A 16895-nucleotide genomic window follows, 5' to 3' on the forward strand; every position below is an offset into this window, starting at 1 on the left:
ACCAACCGTTCAGATCTACGTCGGAAGTCTCGACGCAGATCTCGGGACTTCCAACGTTAACAGAAAACACTGTTCACAACGGGTCAGAAGTCCGCGCGTGCAAGTCAGTGTCGGAACTCCCAGCAAACGTTGGGACTTCCGACGATCGGAAGTTCCGACGTTCGTCGGGACTTCCGACGTACATAGTTAAAACAAGCAACCAGCACCTCTGATGCCGGGACTCCCGGCTGGGTCAAGTCAGTGTCGGAACTCCCGACGAACGTCGGGACTTCCGACGTACACAGACAGTCAGCCAGTCAGAAGCATAGGTGCCGGGACTCCTGGCTTAGGTCAGGACTTCCGACCGTCGGGAGTTCTGACTTACGTCGGGACTTCCGACACCGACAGTCATAGAAAAATATTCTATGTGCTCGTGAAGTGCTAGAGTGTCCCATTTTTTATTTAATTATTATGCTTGAGCATTCTATCTTCCTCAGACCAAATAACTTTGCATCCCTCTTTATAGTATGGTGGATCCTAAACTCAAAAACAAAAATAAAACCTTTGGAGAGCATTTTGAGTTCGTCCGCCTTTTCAACTTCAAGAATCGAGGGATACCATTTCATCTTTATCAACTCTTTGATTCTTTCACGGGACTAATAGCTGCGACATATCTCATTAAGACCACATTAGTCCCTAATTTGGATGTCATCAATACACCAAAACCCACATAGGGGGCAAATGCACTTTCAGAAACCCACGTGGGTTGATCGACGGCTGCGCCCCAACAGCAACGACTGTCGCGCCATGCAACACCTGATCTATTTTTACAACATCCTGATGAAACCTTTGCAACATACGTCTAAAACAGATGAAACATTTGGAACATACAACTGAAACACCATCGCAACATGTGCAACATCCCGATTTACTTATGAAACATCCAGATGAAACACTTGCAACATACAAAAGAAGACAGATGAAACACTTGAGACATGCGTTTGAAACACTTGCAACATATGTGTACAAAAAACAGATGAAAAATTGGGGATAGACGCTTGCAACATACGTGTACAACCATTGCAACGTATACAACATCACGATCTACTTTTGCAACATCCGCATGAAACAATTGAAACATTCATCTAAAACAACTAAAACACTTACATGAGCTTGCAACATTTCTGAAAAAGCGTCTAGAAACAATTGAAACACAGCATCGCCGCATGGCCATGACCTGGTGGGCAACTACGGTGGCGCAGACTCGCTGGATGGTGGTCGCTCGAACGCCCCCTCCATGCCCGCCGTCGGCCAAGGGAGAGGAGACATTGTTGGATCTGAGGAGGGCGCCACTGGGCGGGGTAGGGGAGGGTCAGTGGCTTGCTTAAGCCTACCAGCCGTGTGCCAACTGCTTGCTCGAGCCCACCGGCCAAATCCGGTGGGACGCGGGGGAGGGTTACAGTCGCCATGGAGTGGGGGGAGGGGACGTCATGGAGGCCGCCGGACTTGAGGGAAGACACATGTGGAGGAGGGGTGCCGCTGGATCCATGGAGAGGAGGGGAGGCTACGACGCACTCGAGGGGACGCCATGGCGCTTGCAGCGGTGATTTTTTTTTTTGAAGAATGGAGACAGAGCGGGCGAGAGGCTACGACTAGACGGGACGCGGGCAGGGCCCGTTATAGAGCGGCATGACTCGGGCAGGGTCCGTCTGAACGGACGACCGAACAGCCGTGCGTGCGATTGTGGAAGAAGACGAGTCATTCACGGGCAGCCCGGCCCGGATATTTGGACTGAGAGGACAAAGATGGGCATGAGAGAAAGCAGCCCAAAAGGGTGTCTGCAAAGGAATACATGTACACCAATCTGCTTGATGCTGGGTACCGCACAGTTTTCTGCAGAGTCCGAAATCAAACCACATAACGGAGCAAACAATGTACCGCAACTGAGAGGCTCCAACACAATCAAATTTACAGAGTACTGACATACTCCACGCCAACAGGGAAAGCACCGACAATGCATGTGAACTTCTTTCCTCCCCCCATCATATATGTGAATTGCTGAAAATTAGCTCTCTGGGATACAGCACGACAAATCAAATTTTCAGTATGTATGAACCAGCAACGCTGAAACTACATTACTGCCACCATGGGCTGTTATCTTTGGAACGGTATTGGCGCTCGTCCTGGCCATGTTTCGATTCTTTCAAAGTATTTCACAGGGACGACGCCATCAAAACCTTCTGTCAAGATCACTTTGTTGTCTGAAATATAAAGCTTCATCCCATCTGCGCAATAAATTTAGGTCATATATCAGGCTCTAGTAGTCAGAAAAAGAAAGAAAACAGAAAAGGGGCCTATTTATAAGCAGTAGATAGTACCTTTAAGTGCCCTACTGACGTCCAGATGTATCAAGATGTTCACATTCTGCCGTATACCTGAAGATGGAAAAGCAATTCAAATTCATTGTGGCAGGAACAGTAGAAACATTAAAAAAACATGTTACAAAAGTGCAACAGCTGAAGTCGCAAAGGTAAGCAGCTAACTTAAGGAACAATAATGATGACTGGAAGCATACTAGATTACAGCAGAAATTTAATGATAAACTTTTTTTTATAAAAAAAATCCTGATGACCTTCAATGTTTACGATATACTTAAATCATCTGCTAAGATAACATAATTGATTCTTCTATGGACATATTCAATACTGATGTGTCTCTAAAACAAGAAAGCATACCACTAATTACTCCTCCATCTAATGGTAAGCCACTTGAGAAATGTACATGTAACCTTGCCATACGCTTTAGCCCAGATTGCAAAATCGAGTCAAGATTTTTTCTGTAAGTTCCATGCACACAAACTGCAGATGGAATAAATAAATTAGAAAAATATATGATTCCATTTGGGAGCAAATGCAAAAGTGATTGTTATTTTTGCATACCTGACACTTCATCAGGGGACAAAATGGACTTCAGCAGGCTCTCTGAAGTAACAGTCTGAAAGAGGATTGCAGGATTAATAAGAAAATTAGAATGGCCAATGGAACTGCAATTTATGTTGATCTAGCCACAGCGTCCAAAACCATAGATGCCCTAAAGTCTCTTTTTGCTAAGCTGATTGTGGGGGTAGTCAGTCAACAAAATTCACTTGATGTCTTCATAACAAAAATGGAAGCAGCACAGCAGGCCGCAACAGAGAATACTGCAATAAATACCCAAAGGAGATACACTGACTGAGGGTAAGAAAAAGCATGATTGTCCACCTTATCTGAGTTCAAAACAAAGCCTGCTGATTTAGGGTGAAGCTTATAAATTAGAAACAAAAGCTACATTCGTAATGTACAAAAGCTAAAAGCTAGCATTGATGAGATAAAAGGTTTTCAAGCATAAAAATCGAAGTGCTATGGTGCATATACAAGGAAACTATCAGAATATAAGTATTATAAAAAAAGGGCGTACCCAGTGCAGAGAGCTCCCGCTCTGTGCGGGGTCTGGGGAAGGGTGTCAGTGGCAAGCCTTACCCTCGCCTGTGCAATGCGAGGAGACCGCGACTCGAACCCGGGACCTTCCGGTCACAGGCGGTAAGACTCTACCGCTTGCACCAGGCCCGCCCTTCTAGAATATAAGTATTATACATAAAAAAATGTGAATGGAACATTCCTTAATTCCTTTTATTAGTCCAGGAATTCAATGCAGCAAGCATTCCAATAATCACATTCTCAGTTCCTAAGCAGTAAGCGATAGGAGGACAGAGGACCACTAATCATTATATCAGTGGATGTTAGATTACCACTGTGAAAAACATGTCAATCTTACGCAAAGTTAAAGGAAAAGTGAAAAATCATGGGAAAAACATGCTGCTTTATGGAAACAACTTCGGTGTTGATGCAGGAAAAATCTCGGGCAGAGAACATACTGTTACTGTGTGCCCCTGGTTCGCCCGGATCAACAGCTCGCCATCTTCCTCCAACAGACTAAACCTCTGCTTGTTATCCCGCCTGACTGCCTGCACGCCAGCCAAAATGTCACAAATTTTCTCATCAAACTGAATACTACTCACAGTTCACAGCAAATTTCATGATCCAAAGAAATCTATAGCACATCAGCATTCCACATGGCGGGTTTCCTGATGCAAGCTAGGAGTAATAAGAAGAAATAACGTTTAGCACAAACCAAGTTCGAAAGCAGTTCACCAATCAATCAATCAATCAAATAAAACCATGAAGCAGTATCGCCGATACCTCCCTGATCTCGTCCACGGTGTGAGACTTGAGAGGAACCTTGGCGAAGGTCTGGAGGTTGAGCTTGAGCAGGTCGCGGACGCGCACGTATCCATCGGTCCTCATATCCAGGCGCAGCTCCGCCGCCATGTGCCGCAACACCCTCGTCCTGCAACCGAGAGCAGAGGCCGTCAGCGGGCGGCGCGGCGCACACAGGACGCAACAGCCACGGAGAGGGGGTCAAGCGCTACAGGAGGCGGCCGAGGGCGTCGATGCGGTCGCTCCCGTCTCCGCCACCGCGCCGCCTCCCGCCACAGCCGCGCGGCTGCGGGGAAGCGAAGGCAGCGGCCCTGGAGTGGTAGCCGCCAGAGGAGGATGAGGAGGACGAAGGGTTCATGGCGAACCGGGACCGGGGGCGCGAGGTTGGGGCAGGGAGGTGGGGGGAGAGGAGGAGGAGGAGGACACGGAGCGGGGGAGAGGCGGCAGCCGCGACGGCTCTCATGAGCGGGGGGAACAGCCGGAGGCCGGAGCCGGTCGATGCGTGCGGTGCGGTGCGGGACGGGTTCGGTCGATGACCGACGAGGCGCGTGGCCGGGCCTCGGCCCTTGGTTCTTGGAGGTGTGGCTTGGGCTGTAGACTGTATATAGGCCGGGCAGAAGGCCTTCTGGGCTTAGCCGAAGCCGTGCCATGCTCTTTCTGGCCCATCGATGTCGGCACTGCCTTAACGTGCGCCGAAGCTTCTGTATTCCCCGTCTCTGCAAGAGAGTTCTAAGCGAACCAAACAAGGGACTAAATGCTAAGCCTGCTTAGCTTGGGGCGGAATCATCACGGAGATCCGGCTACTGCTAATGTCGGAGTTTAGTTCTTTTTATATGTAAATGTCGTAGAATGTGTAATTCAGTTGCTACGCTCTTGCAGCGTATGGGAGTCGTGTACTCAGTGGCGATCGAGCCACATGGGATGATGTACCTCTAATGCTAGAGGGTCTGGTGGCCAAAGATATCGCTGCAGCCAATGGCCCCGTTCGATTGTCTTAAAATCCAGTTTATTCAGTTTTTTTCAGTTGGAATAGTGTTTTTTTCTCACAACAATTCGGTCAAAACAGTATTTTTGTTTGTTTTTTTAGTCAAATTCAGCCAAGCGAACAGGACCAATGAGTAATAAAGTTTTGTTCTTAAAAAAAAGTATAGTCACGATCTCCGTTGTGTGACATGTTCTGCAGGGTGTTCTACAAGCATGTCCAATAATTCTGTTTGGTTTAGAAACAAAGGGATGTGATAAGTTTATTCTGGTTTTTAGGCTGGAATTGTCCCATCTTTGTATTTTGTTGAGGGGATAGAAAAGTTTCCAATGAGCTCCCTGAATTTTTTGTTGAGGGGCCTCTCTCGCGTGCTAATCGTACTTTAGTTGGTGGAACACTAGAATGAATACGGTAAATGGTTGGACGTGGAGTTAATGGACAAAGTATCGGAGGCCCATTTGTAAGAGTCGCAGACTATTAAATGCCTCAAGTAATTATAAAATACAATAATGTGATTCACTATTATTAGAGATGCTAATATTAGTTAATCACTGCCATAGTTTTTTTTTCAAACACCACTTTACATCTTCTTTGTAGGTTTTATATTCCTCTGTTTTGCAATCTCATCCCTATTCCTTTCCTCTATTTTTATACGTTTCTTTTTTTTCATTCCTCTATTCCAAGCATATTCTAACATATTTTCATGTTTCTATCTCTTGTATCTCGTGCCACAACGCACAAGCAGACTTAGCTACCTTGAGGATGCCTATAAAGATGAAATGCAAAGAATAAAATAGAAATTTCACTAGGAGTCATGTAGTATATTAAGGTATATTTGGATCTCCTAGAAATTACCAAAATGGAATGCAAGAATGAGAATAAAGTCCAGACAAGTGGAATTCCATTTCTAGGAATTTTTATAAATCTAACCATCAAATTCTCACAATCCAACCATCTAGTATAACATTGCTATCAGGAGCAACCAACTCGGATCCCTAGTAATAGTCTAGAACACCAACTAGCTTCTGTTCTTATCTAGATCCAGATTCTACGATCACTGTCTAATATCTAGATTTTTGTAATCTTACAAAGCATTTGGTTCACAACGAGAGCTCCCTGCACCACGCTTGAAGGTTTAGTACCAGAAGTTAGTCACATGTTTAGTTTGCTCCATGACTTGCGGCACCACCGACCTTTGCCACTGCACGCCTACTTTTTTCACATCGCCGTTTGCCAAATGTCTAGTGGACAAATCGTCCGCCACACTTTTGATGCGGGCACGTCTTCGACGGGGTCTTCGACAAGGTGTGCATAGGCAGACACCCAAGAAGCCCTTAGATCCAAACATACCTTGACTTTTTAGATTCAGCCACCATACATAGAGCTCTAGATTTTAGGACATTCTCACTTAGGGAGAAGTATTCAGGAGTTTGTGAGGAGAGATGAGAGGGACAAGGAAGAGAGAGGAAGACCAACACATGGTTCATGTGTGTAGTTTAAGTCATCATATACTCCTGCTTAACCAGGGTTAATGAATTTTGGGACATGAATATGTATTTTGAAAGTTTGAGAGCCCATACAATTAGCAATTCACATAATTTCAACAAATTATATTATGGTGCAATCCTTGAATTCCAAACTATGTCTGAAATTTTAGGCTTAAACCCCGTCGTGCTGTCTCCAACAAGAGATGTATCAGGAGACCCAAACCTAAAATAGGTCTCCAACATATAGCCTATAACAGAATACCTATATGAAAGGCCTATTTTAGTGACAGAAGAGAGATAATCCAAATTTGATTATCCTCACTCCTGAAGATATATTTATAGATTTTTTTCTTGGATCCTTTTAAGAAAACTAAAAATAGGTATTAAATTCTCAGTCAGGCCCTCCCCTCGCTGCCTCACAGTCCGCACACTCTACTTCACTCTCTCCGGTCCTCCCTCCCCTCCCCCACCCCTCCCTCTCCGCCGCTTCAAGCCCCCTGCTCCCATGGCCGCCGCGCGCTTCCGCTTCAGCTTCCGCTCCCTCCTGCCGCTTCCCCTCCTGCTCCTGCTCCTCTCCGTCCTCGGCGCCTCCGCGCGCAACGAGGAGGACGCCCGCGCGCTGGCGGCGCTCAAGCGGGCGCTGGACCCGACCGGCCGAGTCCTCGGCTCCTGGGACCCCTCCGGCGACCCATGCGCCGGCTCCTTCGTCGGCGTGACATGCAGCCGCGACGGCCGCGTCACCGCGGTCTCGCTGCAGGGCCGCGGGCTCTCGGGAACCCTGCCGCCGGCGGTGGCCGGGCTGCGTCGGCTCCAGGGGCTGTACCTCCACTACAACGGCATCAAGGGCCCCATACCGCGGGAGATTGGGAAGCTGTCCGAGCTCACGGACCTGTACCTCGACGTGAACCATCTCACCGGGCCCGTGCCTGTCGAGATTGCCGCCATTGTCAACCTCCAAGGTGACGCTTTGAGCTTTCCGTGCCTTCTTCCCTTGGTTTCCTGGGTGAAAAGTTCAAGAAAGGACAGCTTCCTGATTTTTTTTTCTTTTTGGGTTCAGTACTGCATTTTGAGATTGGTTCAAGAAAGTACTACCGGTGCCGGGGTTCAGTACTGCATTTTGGGGTTTCCGCGCTTGACATTTGGAGCTCGTTCATATTTCGGATTTGAACATTGGGGAGGAAAATACTCTCTTCCATTTGACCTTTAGAAAGGGGATGCTTCACCTTTTGCCAAGTTACAGAAATCCTTTTTTGGGTCTTTCATGCTTGATTTCTTGCTGTACTTTGAGGATTTTCAAACCAAAGTGGCACTGAAATCTCGCCTTTCAATACAAGTTGCGTGAGCTCTATTTTCAGCGTTTCAAGAACCAATGTACTAACCATGACCGTTCTTTCCTCGTTTTATGGCGAAAAGGACCCATTGTCGTCAGTTTGTAGCGGGGTTTTGGCATAGAATGGGACTTTTTATAGTTCATTTTGTAAGCTACAGTACTCCTATTGGGTGGGTGGCTCATTTACTCGTCTGGTACTGTAGAGTACTAGAGTATGAGATTTTTGTGAGCAGAATGCGCGAAGAACAGTTGGTCGTGGTCCATCAATGCGAAACTCCTACAGCTTGCACTCGCTTGTTTTTGCGTTTCTATTCTGGGTCATTTCTCACAATCAGTGCAACGGCTAATTTTTGAAACGGGCCATTTGTCTACTTCTGACCTAACAACTCTCTGATTTTGTGTTTCTATTCTTGGTCTTCTTTTGGAGCAGTGTCAGTGTGTAGCAGTCACCTGTTTATATTTTCTTTTCTTTTTTTACCCATACATATGTGACGAGCTTCTTTGAGTTGAACTTGAACCATTGGCCATTGGTAATTTTTACTCAATTAATATTTTTCGTTCTGCTTGTGGGAACTATGTTTTGGGTAGCTTCAGATTGGATCTTTTGTTGTGATACAAAACATTTGCCAGTAGAACAGAAGGAATATCTTTGATTTGACTTGATATTGAGCTCTTTCTGTGTCATTTTTTTGCTCTTTGTGAAATCTGAACTAGTACTCATACATGTGGATACGGCTTTAATGATTAGGTCTTCCCCACCAATGTCGATCTGTCACCTTCTGTTCATATTTTGGTGTTTTGCAGAACTAGGTTTACAGTATAATTTGTATCCTAGTGGGCAGTCAAATATTGTTTTGCTGCCACAGGGTTTATTTTATTAACTGGCACATGCATTTCTTAGTTCCAAGTTACATAAGAGTACTAGCACAGTCCACATCATGAAAGTTCAGAAAAGAGCTGATGAGTTTTAGTCTTTCAACATCAAAGTGCTGATTTGCAATGCGAAGAAATGAATTAATTTACATAGTTCTCTCACAATCTTTTGCAGTGTTACAGCTGGGTTACAATCAGTTGACAGGCAGCATACCTCCCCAGTTGGGCAACCTGAATAAGCTAACTGTGCTCGCAATGCAGTCCAATCAGCTTGCTGGAGCCATTCCGGCAACCCTTGGTGAGCTAACACAGCTGAGCCGGCTTGATTTGAGCTTCAACAACCTGTTTGGCTCAATCCCATCCAAGATTGCAGAGGTTTCATTGCTTGAGGTCTTTGATGTTCGCAATAACACCCTTTCTGGGAGTGTCCCTGCTGGTAATAAGCTCCTCGTATTAAGACTTCAGTCTTTCTGAACCTCGTACTTTTTAGTCCTCATTCATGGTATTAACCACTACAATTTTGTATTGGATGCTAGGATTGAGGAGATTGAATGGTGGTTTCCAGTATGTCAATAACAAAGGGCTTTGTGGAGCTGGCTTCAGTTTGCTAGAGCTTTGCCCTTCTTCAGAGGATGGCCTGACACCCAGCAAGCCTGAGCCTTTTGGACCAGATGGTACTGTCAAGACACGGCAAATCCCTCAATCGGCAAATCCGGATAGCTGCTCAGGCTCTCGCTGCTCAAAGTCTGCAAACGCATCCGAAGGAGTTCTTATTGTTGCTGTTGTTGCTGTGGTGATTGGTGCTGCATTCTGCGGGTTATTTGCATTCTCTTGGTACCGCCGGCAGAAACAGAAGATTGGAAGCTCACTGGAGGTTTCTGATAGCAGGCTCAGCACTGACCATTTCCAGCAGAAGGAAGCCTGCAGAAGAAGCGCCTCTCCGTTAATTAGTGTTGAGTACTCAAACAGTTGGGACCCATTGTCAGGTGGGGCTGGTGTTGGATCGTCCGGGGAAGTTGGTGATAGCTTTAGATTCAACCTAGAGGAGGTAGAATGTGCGACACAATACTTCTCTGATGTGAACTTGCTGGGCAAGAGCGGCTTTGCAGCGACATACAAAGGAATCCTTCGGGATGGATCAGTTGTTGCTGTCAAAAGCCTTAACAAGACAAGCTGCAAACAAGAGGAGTCGGATTTCTTGCGTGGGCTGAAGATGCTCACCCTTCTTCAACATGATAATCTTGTTAGCCTGAGGGGATTCTGCTGCTCGAGGGGGAGAGGAGAATGCTTCCTTGTGTATGACTTCATGGTTAACGGCTGCTTGTCACAGTATCTGGATGTTAAGGATGGTTCCAGTGCTACTGTTCTTGATTGGCCTACAAGAGTTTCCATCATCAGAGGCATTGCAAAAGGTATTATCCTACTCTATCCCAGCTAAAATTGATATACTATCAGTATTTCAGTGTTCTAACTTCTTGATCTGGTCGCACATTTGCAGGAATTGAGTACCTTCACAGCAAGAAGAGCAGCAAGCCAGCAGTAGTCCACCAGAACATATCGGCCGAGAAGATCCTTCTCGACCACCACTTCGCGCCACGTCTGTCAGTACCAGGACTGCACAAGCTCCTCGCGGATGACGTCGTCTTCTCGACCCTGAAAGCCAGCGCGGCAATGGGCTACCTCGCACCCGAGTACGCCACCACAGGCCGGTTCACAGACAAGAGCGACGTCTTCGCTTTCGGGATCGTGGTTCTCCAAGTCCTCACAGGGAGGAGGGACGTCTCTCAGCTGAAGGTCGGCGCGGTAGCCGTCAGTGACCTCGGCGGCCTGGTCGATGGAAACCTGAACGGCGTGTTCTCGAGGGCAGAGGCGGCGAAGCTCGCGGCTGTTGCCGCGTACTGCACAAGCGAGTCGCCAAGTCAGCGGCCGACCATGGAGGCTGTGGTTCAGCAGCTAGTCTGAGTATTGAGAATTGAGACCAGAGATGTATTTTGGGAGCGATGGTAGTGTGGACTCATGTAATGAATAGGGTAATGACCCAGTTGCCACTGACATGCTAGTATTGGTTAGTGTCTGCTGATCGCAGCATTTCATGACCTGAGTAGGAGTAGCTTATGCTAAGCTGCTAATGGTTATTAGGATCTGAATGTCGTGAAGGTAGCAAATTCAGGGCATTGTCTATTTTGTAATGTAACTTTGGTCAGATTTGCACTGGCTTCCCTTGAATTGACCGACCTATTGACGTTATTGTATGTTGCAAGTGCCCTAGAGGCATCTCTTAATGAACTCATAATTAATGGGAAGATTGACCCCTCCTGATTGATTGGTCTTGATCGAGGCATATGTAATTTGTTGAACAGGAACACACGTCATCTCTCCCTGAGACTTCTTAAGGTGCCTGTACTAAATTAAGGTGATTCAACATAAAAATAGATGAAAAACTACTTGAATTTTGAAATTTTGAATATCTGCATAAAGAAGGAAACGTCTAGCAGTCAGGTTGATCTGTACTTGTGCACGGGAATGGCAAGTGCGTGAGCGTGAACGTGCAGTCCTTTCTGTTCCCACACCACACTGAGCCCATACCGTTGGCTCCTCCCATTTCAACTTTGCTCCTCCCATTTCAACTTTGCTGCTCAATAGGAGTACTTCTACAGTAGTAGCTCAAAAGGCCAATAGCTGGGTGCATACACTGAGAGCCTGTTAGTTCCACCTCGTTTTGCCAAATTTTTCAAGATTTCTCGTCACATCGAATCTTTGGACGCATGCATGAAGCATTAAATATAAATAAAAAATAAAACTAATTACACAGTTTAGACGAAATCCACGAGACGAATTTTTTAAGCCTAATTAGACTATGATTGGACACTAATTGCCAAATAACAACGAAAATGCTACAGTATCGTTTTGCTAAAAATTTTGGCAACCAAACTGAAAAAAAAAAACTGTCAAGAAAGCATTTGCCGACTAGAGTAGTGCATACGTACAGTATTTGACGAAGCACAATGACACGCAGGGTTGGACCCTGTTGCCAGCACTCCCAAAAGTGAATAAGCTACCGAGAAGAGAAATATGGACTTTCAATTTCCAGTGCACATAAATATATAAAAACCGGATGGGAGTAAAAAAAAATCGGAAAAGAGCCAGTGAGGGAAAGAAAAGAAAAGAAAAAGAGAGCTTTCGTCCCCGTTCTTCCTCCTTCCGGTTGCGGATGCGTGAACAAAAGCCGCGGCGGCATCAGAATGACCGAATCTGTCCGCCTCAGATTGGAGGCGGGGCGGGTTCTTCTACGAGCCCGCAAAGCCGCCCCGCGAGAATGCTTTTCGTGGCCGATGTGTGGCTCAGCTGCAAAGTGTTTGTCCACTCCGCAAAGCCCACTGGACAAGCGGACAAACCCGCAAGAACCCGCATCCTCTCTGTCTCCGCGATGGTCAAGCGCGGTAGCGCCGCCGCCACCGTACCTTTCTTCTGCCCAGCTCCTCTCCGGACTCCGGCGCACACTCCTAGTAGAAGTTCATGTATACATATCTGAGCTTTAAAACTGATTCATCAATCGCTGCGCCAAATACTCTACAACATCGAAACACCGTGGATTTCCGGCGAGCATCAGTATTTCACAGGAACATAAGGGCGATTGATCATATATCATGTTTGTGCTTTAATCAGACGACACTACGTACGTACCTAATGCTTGCAGCTTGTTCGGTTGGCTGGTTCGTATCGTTGCTGGTTCGTGAAGAAGTACTGCTGACTGGTTTGTGTGAGAGAAAAATACTGTTTCGGTTGAAAATTTACGATCGTTTACGGCAAGCCACAGCCAAATAAACAGGCTGATCTTTATTTAGCCAACACAAAGACGAACGACGTACTTCGATCATGCATGCGTGATGCGTGCACTAGATGCAAAGCAACAAAGAGTCGTCGTGGTTAGAGTGGACAAGCCTTACATGCACGCGCGTGCAGTGTTTGATTCATTCATGGACGGCGACGTGGAACCAGGGCGAAGAAGCCAACAGCGGAGGTCGCGGCTGCCGCGGCCCGGACGGGGACGCCGGCGAGCCACGGCGCACGCACCACCCCAGTGACCTTCCACGCGAACAGCGCAGTGAGCAGCGCGCTCAGCGCTCAGAGACCCACGACGCCGGTGGACGTGCATCCTGCTTGCGGATGTTAGTGGGTTTGCCCGCCAGTCCCACTGGCCGTTCGCAGTGATAGCCTTGCGGCCAGCGGACTCTCGCATAGCCCGCTTAATTGCTTGGTGGTCAGCTTAGACCTAGGAACCTATATGAACGCTCAAATCTAAAATGATAGTAAAAAATTTAAAATTAGTCTTCAACAGAGTATCTATACGGAAGATCTATTTTAGGTTGTTTAAGAGACACCACCTAAATATGGACATTCTCTCTTCTAAAAACTCATTTGTAGAAATTATTCTTTTTTTTTATCTTGTCGTTGAAGAAGATGTTAAATAGATATTGAACCTTTTGTCTGTAGCGCTATTCAAATGATAAATGAGTCGTATTTTAGATATTTTTGTTGGAGATAGTCTCAGCGGCCGGTGGACGGTCCACGACCCACCCCGCTTGCAAGGTGACGTCCGCCCCATCGGGAATCCCACGTCGCAGCGGCAGGATTTGTTTACATGTGCCAAGAACACAAAAGCAAGTACTTCTACAGTAGTGTGTACCAGTGAAGATAAAACTAAGGGTTTGTTTGAAAGACCGGTTTTAGACTAAGGCTGTGTTTGGTTCGTGAAATCAAAATTTTTCATGTTATATCGGATGTTTTGGAGGATGTCGAAAGGGGTTTTCAAATACTAATAAAAAACTAATTACATAGCTCGTCTGGAACTACGAGACGAATTTATTAAGCCTAATTAATCCGTCATTAGCGTATGTTAGTTACTGTAGCACTTATGGCTAATCATGGTCTAATTAGTCTTAAAACATTCGTCTCATGATTTCCAACCAAACTGTGCAATTAGTTTTTTTTTCGTCTATATTTAATACTTCATGCATGTGCCGCAATATTCGATTTGATAGTTTAGGGTGAAAATTTTTAGGAACTAAACCAGGCCTAAATACCATTGTAAAATACATGTCTGGATAATTATAAAGGGATTTAAAAATATTGTTTGGATGGCCGGTCAAGCTACTAAAATTACAGATGTATTAGACTGTTACAACTGGAAAAAAATATAAAGGTCCGCCGGTTGGGCTTACCCCATATTCGACTTATTTTTTTAGCTAGAACAGTATTTTTCTCTCACAACAATTCAGCCAGAACAGTGTTTTCCAGCCAAGATTCAGACCAGCGAACAGGGCCAAAGACTTCATCAGGCGATAACTTTAATCCGACGAATGTCCGGCTCAACCTATAGTTGGCCATTTGGCCCGGGCACTATGAGCCGGCCTAAGCACGGCACTAATTAGCACGGCCCAGGAACGGTCCGGCCCGATGGCCTTCGTGCCAGTGTCTGGCACAGCCCGACCTTAGTGCCGTGCCTGGGCCGCCATTCTGGCCCGTAGTGCCAGCCCGGGCACAGCACGCTATATGGGTCGGCCCGAGCACAGCACGCTATATGAGCCGGTCCGGCAGCGGTACGGCTCGGCCGCATGTTGCCGTTGGATACCCGGCCTCGCTCCCATCGGACTGTTGGATCAGACCGTTGGAATCGGGGGTATAAAAATCGCCCGTCCCGATCGATGACCACGTCTCCGTTGCCCTAATTCATTTGCTCTCGGCTCTCCCCCGCAGCGCCGTCTCACCCGCTCCTCTCTCGCCTCGCTCTTCTTTCTCGGTGAGTCGACGTCGGCGCATCGAAGACTCGCTCTCCTCTCTCGCCTCTGACTTTCTCTCTACTTCTCGCTCTTCGGTCGCCTCTAGAGCCACCGCTGGCCGACACTGGCATAATCCCTAACCCTAACCCTTGCTCAATCCCTAACCCTAACCCTTGATCTCGCTTCGTCCTTGCTGGATCCATCGTCGACCACGCCGGATTCGTCGGATCTCCGGCCTCGCTCCCATCGGACCGTTGGATCTGACCATTGGAATACGGGGTATAAAACCTGTCCCGATGGGTCGGCCACATCTCGCTCCATCGCGGCATCGCCCTAATTCATTTGCTCTCCTCTCTAGGCGAGTCGACGTCGCCGCGTCGGCGACTCGCTCTCCTCTCTGGTCTCCGACTTTCTCTCTTCTTCTCACTCTCTGGTGGCCTCTAGAGCCACCGTTGGGCGACACTGGCACAATCCCTAACCCTAACCCTTGATCTCGCTTTGTCCTCGTCGGATCCATCGTCAACCTCGTCGGATTCGTCGGTTTCCTCGCTGGATCCGTCGATTTCCTCGTGTGGATCTGTCCCTCGTCATCTGTGCTCGCTGGATCCATGCCTCGTTGACCTCGGTGGCAACTCTAGTGCTCTGGCTTTGAAGGTAAGTCATCGTCGACCTAACCCTTGCTCAACCCCTAACCCTAACCCTCAATCTCTACTAACCCTTGCTCTGTTTTGTCTAAAACCGTTGAGGGACCGAGGCACCGACGAGTGGCGGTGGCTGGATCCGACGACGAGACGCTTGAGGTCGGTTCCAACCAAGAGAGGCGGTTGTGCGGGTTGGCTAGAGATGATGACGAGGACAACCTGCGCGAGGACGCCAAGGAGCTGTTCGGCCGTAACGTTCAAGCTCCCATCGTCCTTGAGCCCTACAATGATCAAGCAGTGGACGAGGAAGAGAATAACGGCAAGCGGTCACGTCCCTCTACCTCAGCAGTGTGGCTTGATTTTAAGAAACTCTTCAAAACAATGAATGGTAAGAAGGTCAGGTATAAAGCTAAGTGCATCCATTGCTCTAAGGAATACTCTGGGCTCTCTAGTGGTGGCACTGGTCATCTCACCTGACATAGGGATAAATGCCCTAGGAGGCGTGAAAAAACTCACATGTCTCAGTCACATATCTCTTTTAATCCTGATGGTAGTATGCGCAATTGGGAGTACCATCCTATTGTTGCTCGTACTCAACTGGTTCGATTGCTTACAAGGCTTAATGTTCCTATCTCTTTGGGAGAATCATATGTATTTGAAGAATATATTAGAACTGCTCATAATCCTAAATTTGTTTCAGTCTTTAGGCAAACCACCACTAGAGACATGCTTAAATACTTCTCTGATTGGAAGGCTAAGCTTGTTGAGACTGTTAGTTCTACTAGTGTTAATTATGTGTGTCTAACCTCTGATATTTGGTCTAGTAATGTCAAAGATGACTACCTTAGTGTTGTTGCTCACTATATAAACTCTGATTGTCATCTAGAGAAGAGAGTGCTTGGTCTTAGGCTTATTGATTGTTCCCATAATGGACAAAACATTGCTAATCTTGTTGCATTTGTGCTTACCGATTATGGTTTGACTGGAAAAGTATTTGCTGTTACTTTAGACAGTGCATCATCTAATGTATCAGCCATGCAAAAATTTAGACCTGTTCTTTCTAAATATCTTGGTATTGAAGTTGTTGTCAATGCATCATCTAATGATAGTGATGATTTAGACAATGCAGTTAATTGTATGTTCTTGCATCAGCGTTGTGTATGTCACATTATCAATCTGATTATTAAGCAGGCCCTAACTGCTTTTAAGCCTTTGATTGAAAAATTTAGAATTGTAATATCTTTCTTAAACCCATCTAACCAGATAATTGCTGCATATAAAAGTTACTGCATTGCCACTGGTGTTAGGCCTAGAAAGTTTCAACTGGACATGGAAGTTAGGTGGAATTCTACATACCTAATGCTTAAGCATTTGTTTCCACATAAGGTCTCATTCACTACTTTCATCCATGCTCAATATCCTAGGGCTGAAGGTGGTTAGTTGCTTTTAACTGATGACCATTAGGCTATGATAGAAAAAGTGCTTAAATTTCTTGAACTGTTTTATGATGCTACAGTTGCATTGTCTCGTGTGTACTATCCTACATCTCCACTCATGATTCATTATC

At 46.5% G+C, this 16895-nt stretch overlaps 2 protein-coding genes across 2 annotated transcripts; one reads left to right on the top strand and one right to left on the bottom strand.

Annotated features, from left to right (window-relative positions):
• Nucleotides 1-1834: 1834 nt before the first annotated feature.
• Nucleotides 1835-4785, bottom strand: LOC136528477 (uncharacterized). Its single transcript, XM_066521443.1, has 7 exons — nt 4448-4785; nt 4218-4365; nt 3893-3982; nt 2919-2973; nt 2715-2837; nt 2358-2414; nt 1835-2264 (listed from the first exon to the last, which is right to left on the bottom strand). The coding sequence occupies exons 1-7, from the start codon at nt 4696-4698 to the stop codon at nt 2134-2136; spliced, it is 855 nt and encodes a 284-aa protein (XP_066377540.1). The 5' UTR covers nt 4699-4785; the 3' UTR covers nt 1835-2133.
• Nucleotides 4786-7205: 2420 nt separating this feature from the next.
• LOC136528819 (LRR receptor kinase BAK1-like) lies at nt 7206-11188 on the top strand. The gene is made up of 4 exons (XM_066521803.1): nt 7206-7663; nt 9083-9343; nt 9444-10319; nt 10406-11188. Exons 1-4 carry the CDS (start codon nt 7210-7212, stop codon nt 10867-10869), a joined length of 2055 nt encoding a protein of 684 aa, XP_066377900.1. The 5' UTR covers nt 7206-7209; the 3' UTR covers nt 10870-11188.
• Nucleotides 11189-16895: the final 5707 nt, after the last annotated feature.

This window comes from Miscanthus floridulus, chromosome 19 (assembly GCF_019320115.1).
Source record: "Miscanthus floridulus cultivar M001 chromosome 19, ASM1932011v1, whole genome shotgun sequence".
Classification (NCBI taxonomy): domain Eukaryota; kingdom Viridiplantae; phylum Streptophyta; class Magnoliopsida; order Poales; family Poaceae; genus Miscanthus; species Miscanthus floridulus.

What these genes read in the sequence shown, in the direction of transcription:
- LOC136528819 (XM_066521803.1), top strand. Translation starts at nt 7,210, where the DNA reads ATGGCCGCCGCGCGCTTCCGCTTCAGCTTCCGCTCCCTCCTGCCGCTT. An exon ending in CGCCATTGTCAACCTCCAAG is followed by an intron (nt 7,664 to 9,082) that starts GTGACGCTTTGA and finishes AATCTTTTGCAG; the next exon opens with TGTTACAGCTGGGTTACAAT. An exon ending in CATCAGAGGCATTGCAAAAG is followed by an intron (nt 10,320 to 10,405) that starts GTATTATCCTAC and finishes GCACATTTGCAG; the next exon opens with GAATTGAGTACCTTCACAGC.
- LOC136528477 (XM_066521443.1), bottom strand. Translation starts at nt 4,698, where the DNA reads ATGAGAGCCGTCGCGGCTGCCGCCTCTCCCCCGCTCCGTGTCCTCCTC. An exon ending in ACCAGGGGCACACAGTAACA is followed by an intron (nt 2,974 to 3,892) that starts GTATGTTCTCTG and finishes ATCCTCTTTCAG; the next exon opens with ACTGTTACTTCAGAGAGCCT. An exon ending in CGTCAGTAGGGCACTTAAAG is followed by an intron (nt 2,265 to 2,357) that starts GTACTATCTACT and finishes TTTATTGCGCAG; the next exon opens with ATGGGATGAAGCTTTATATT.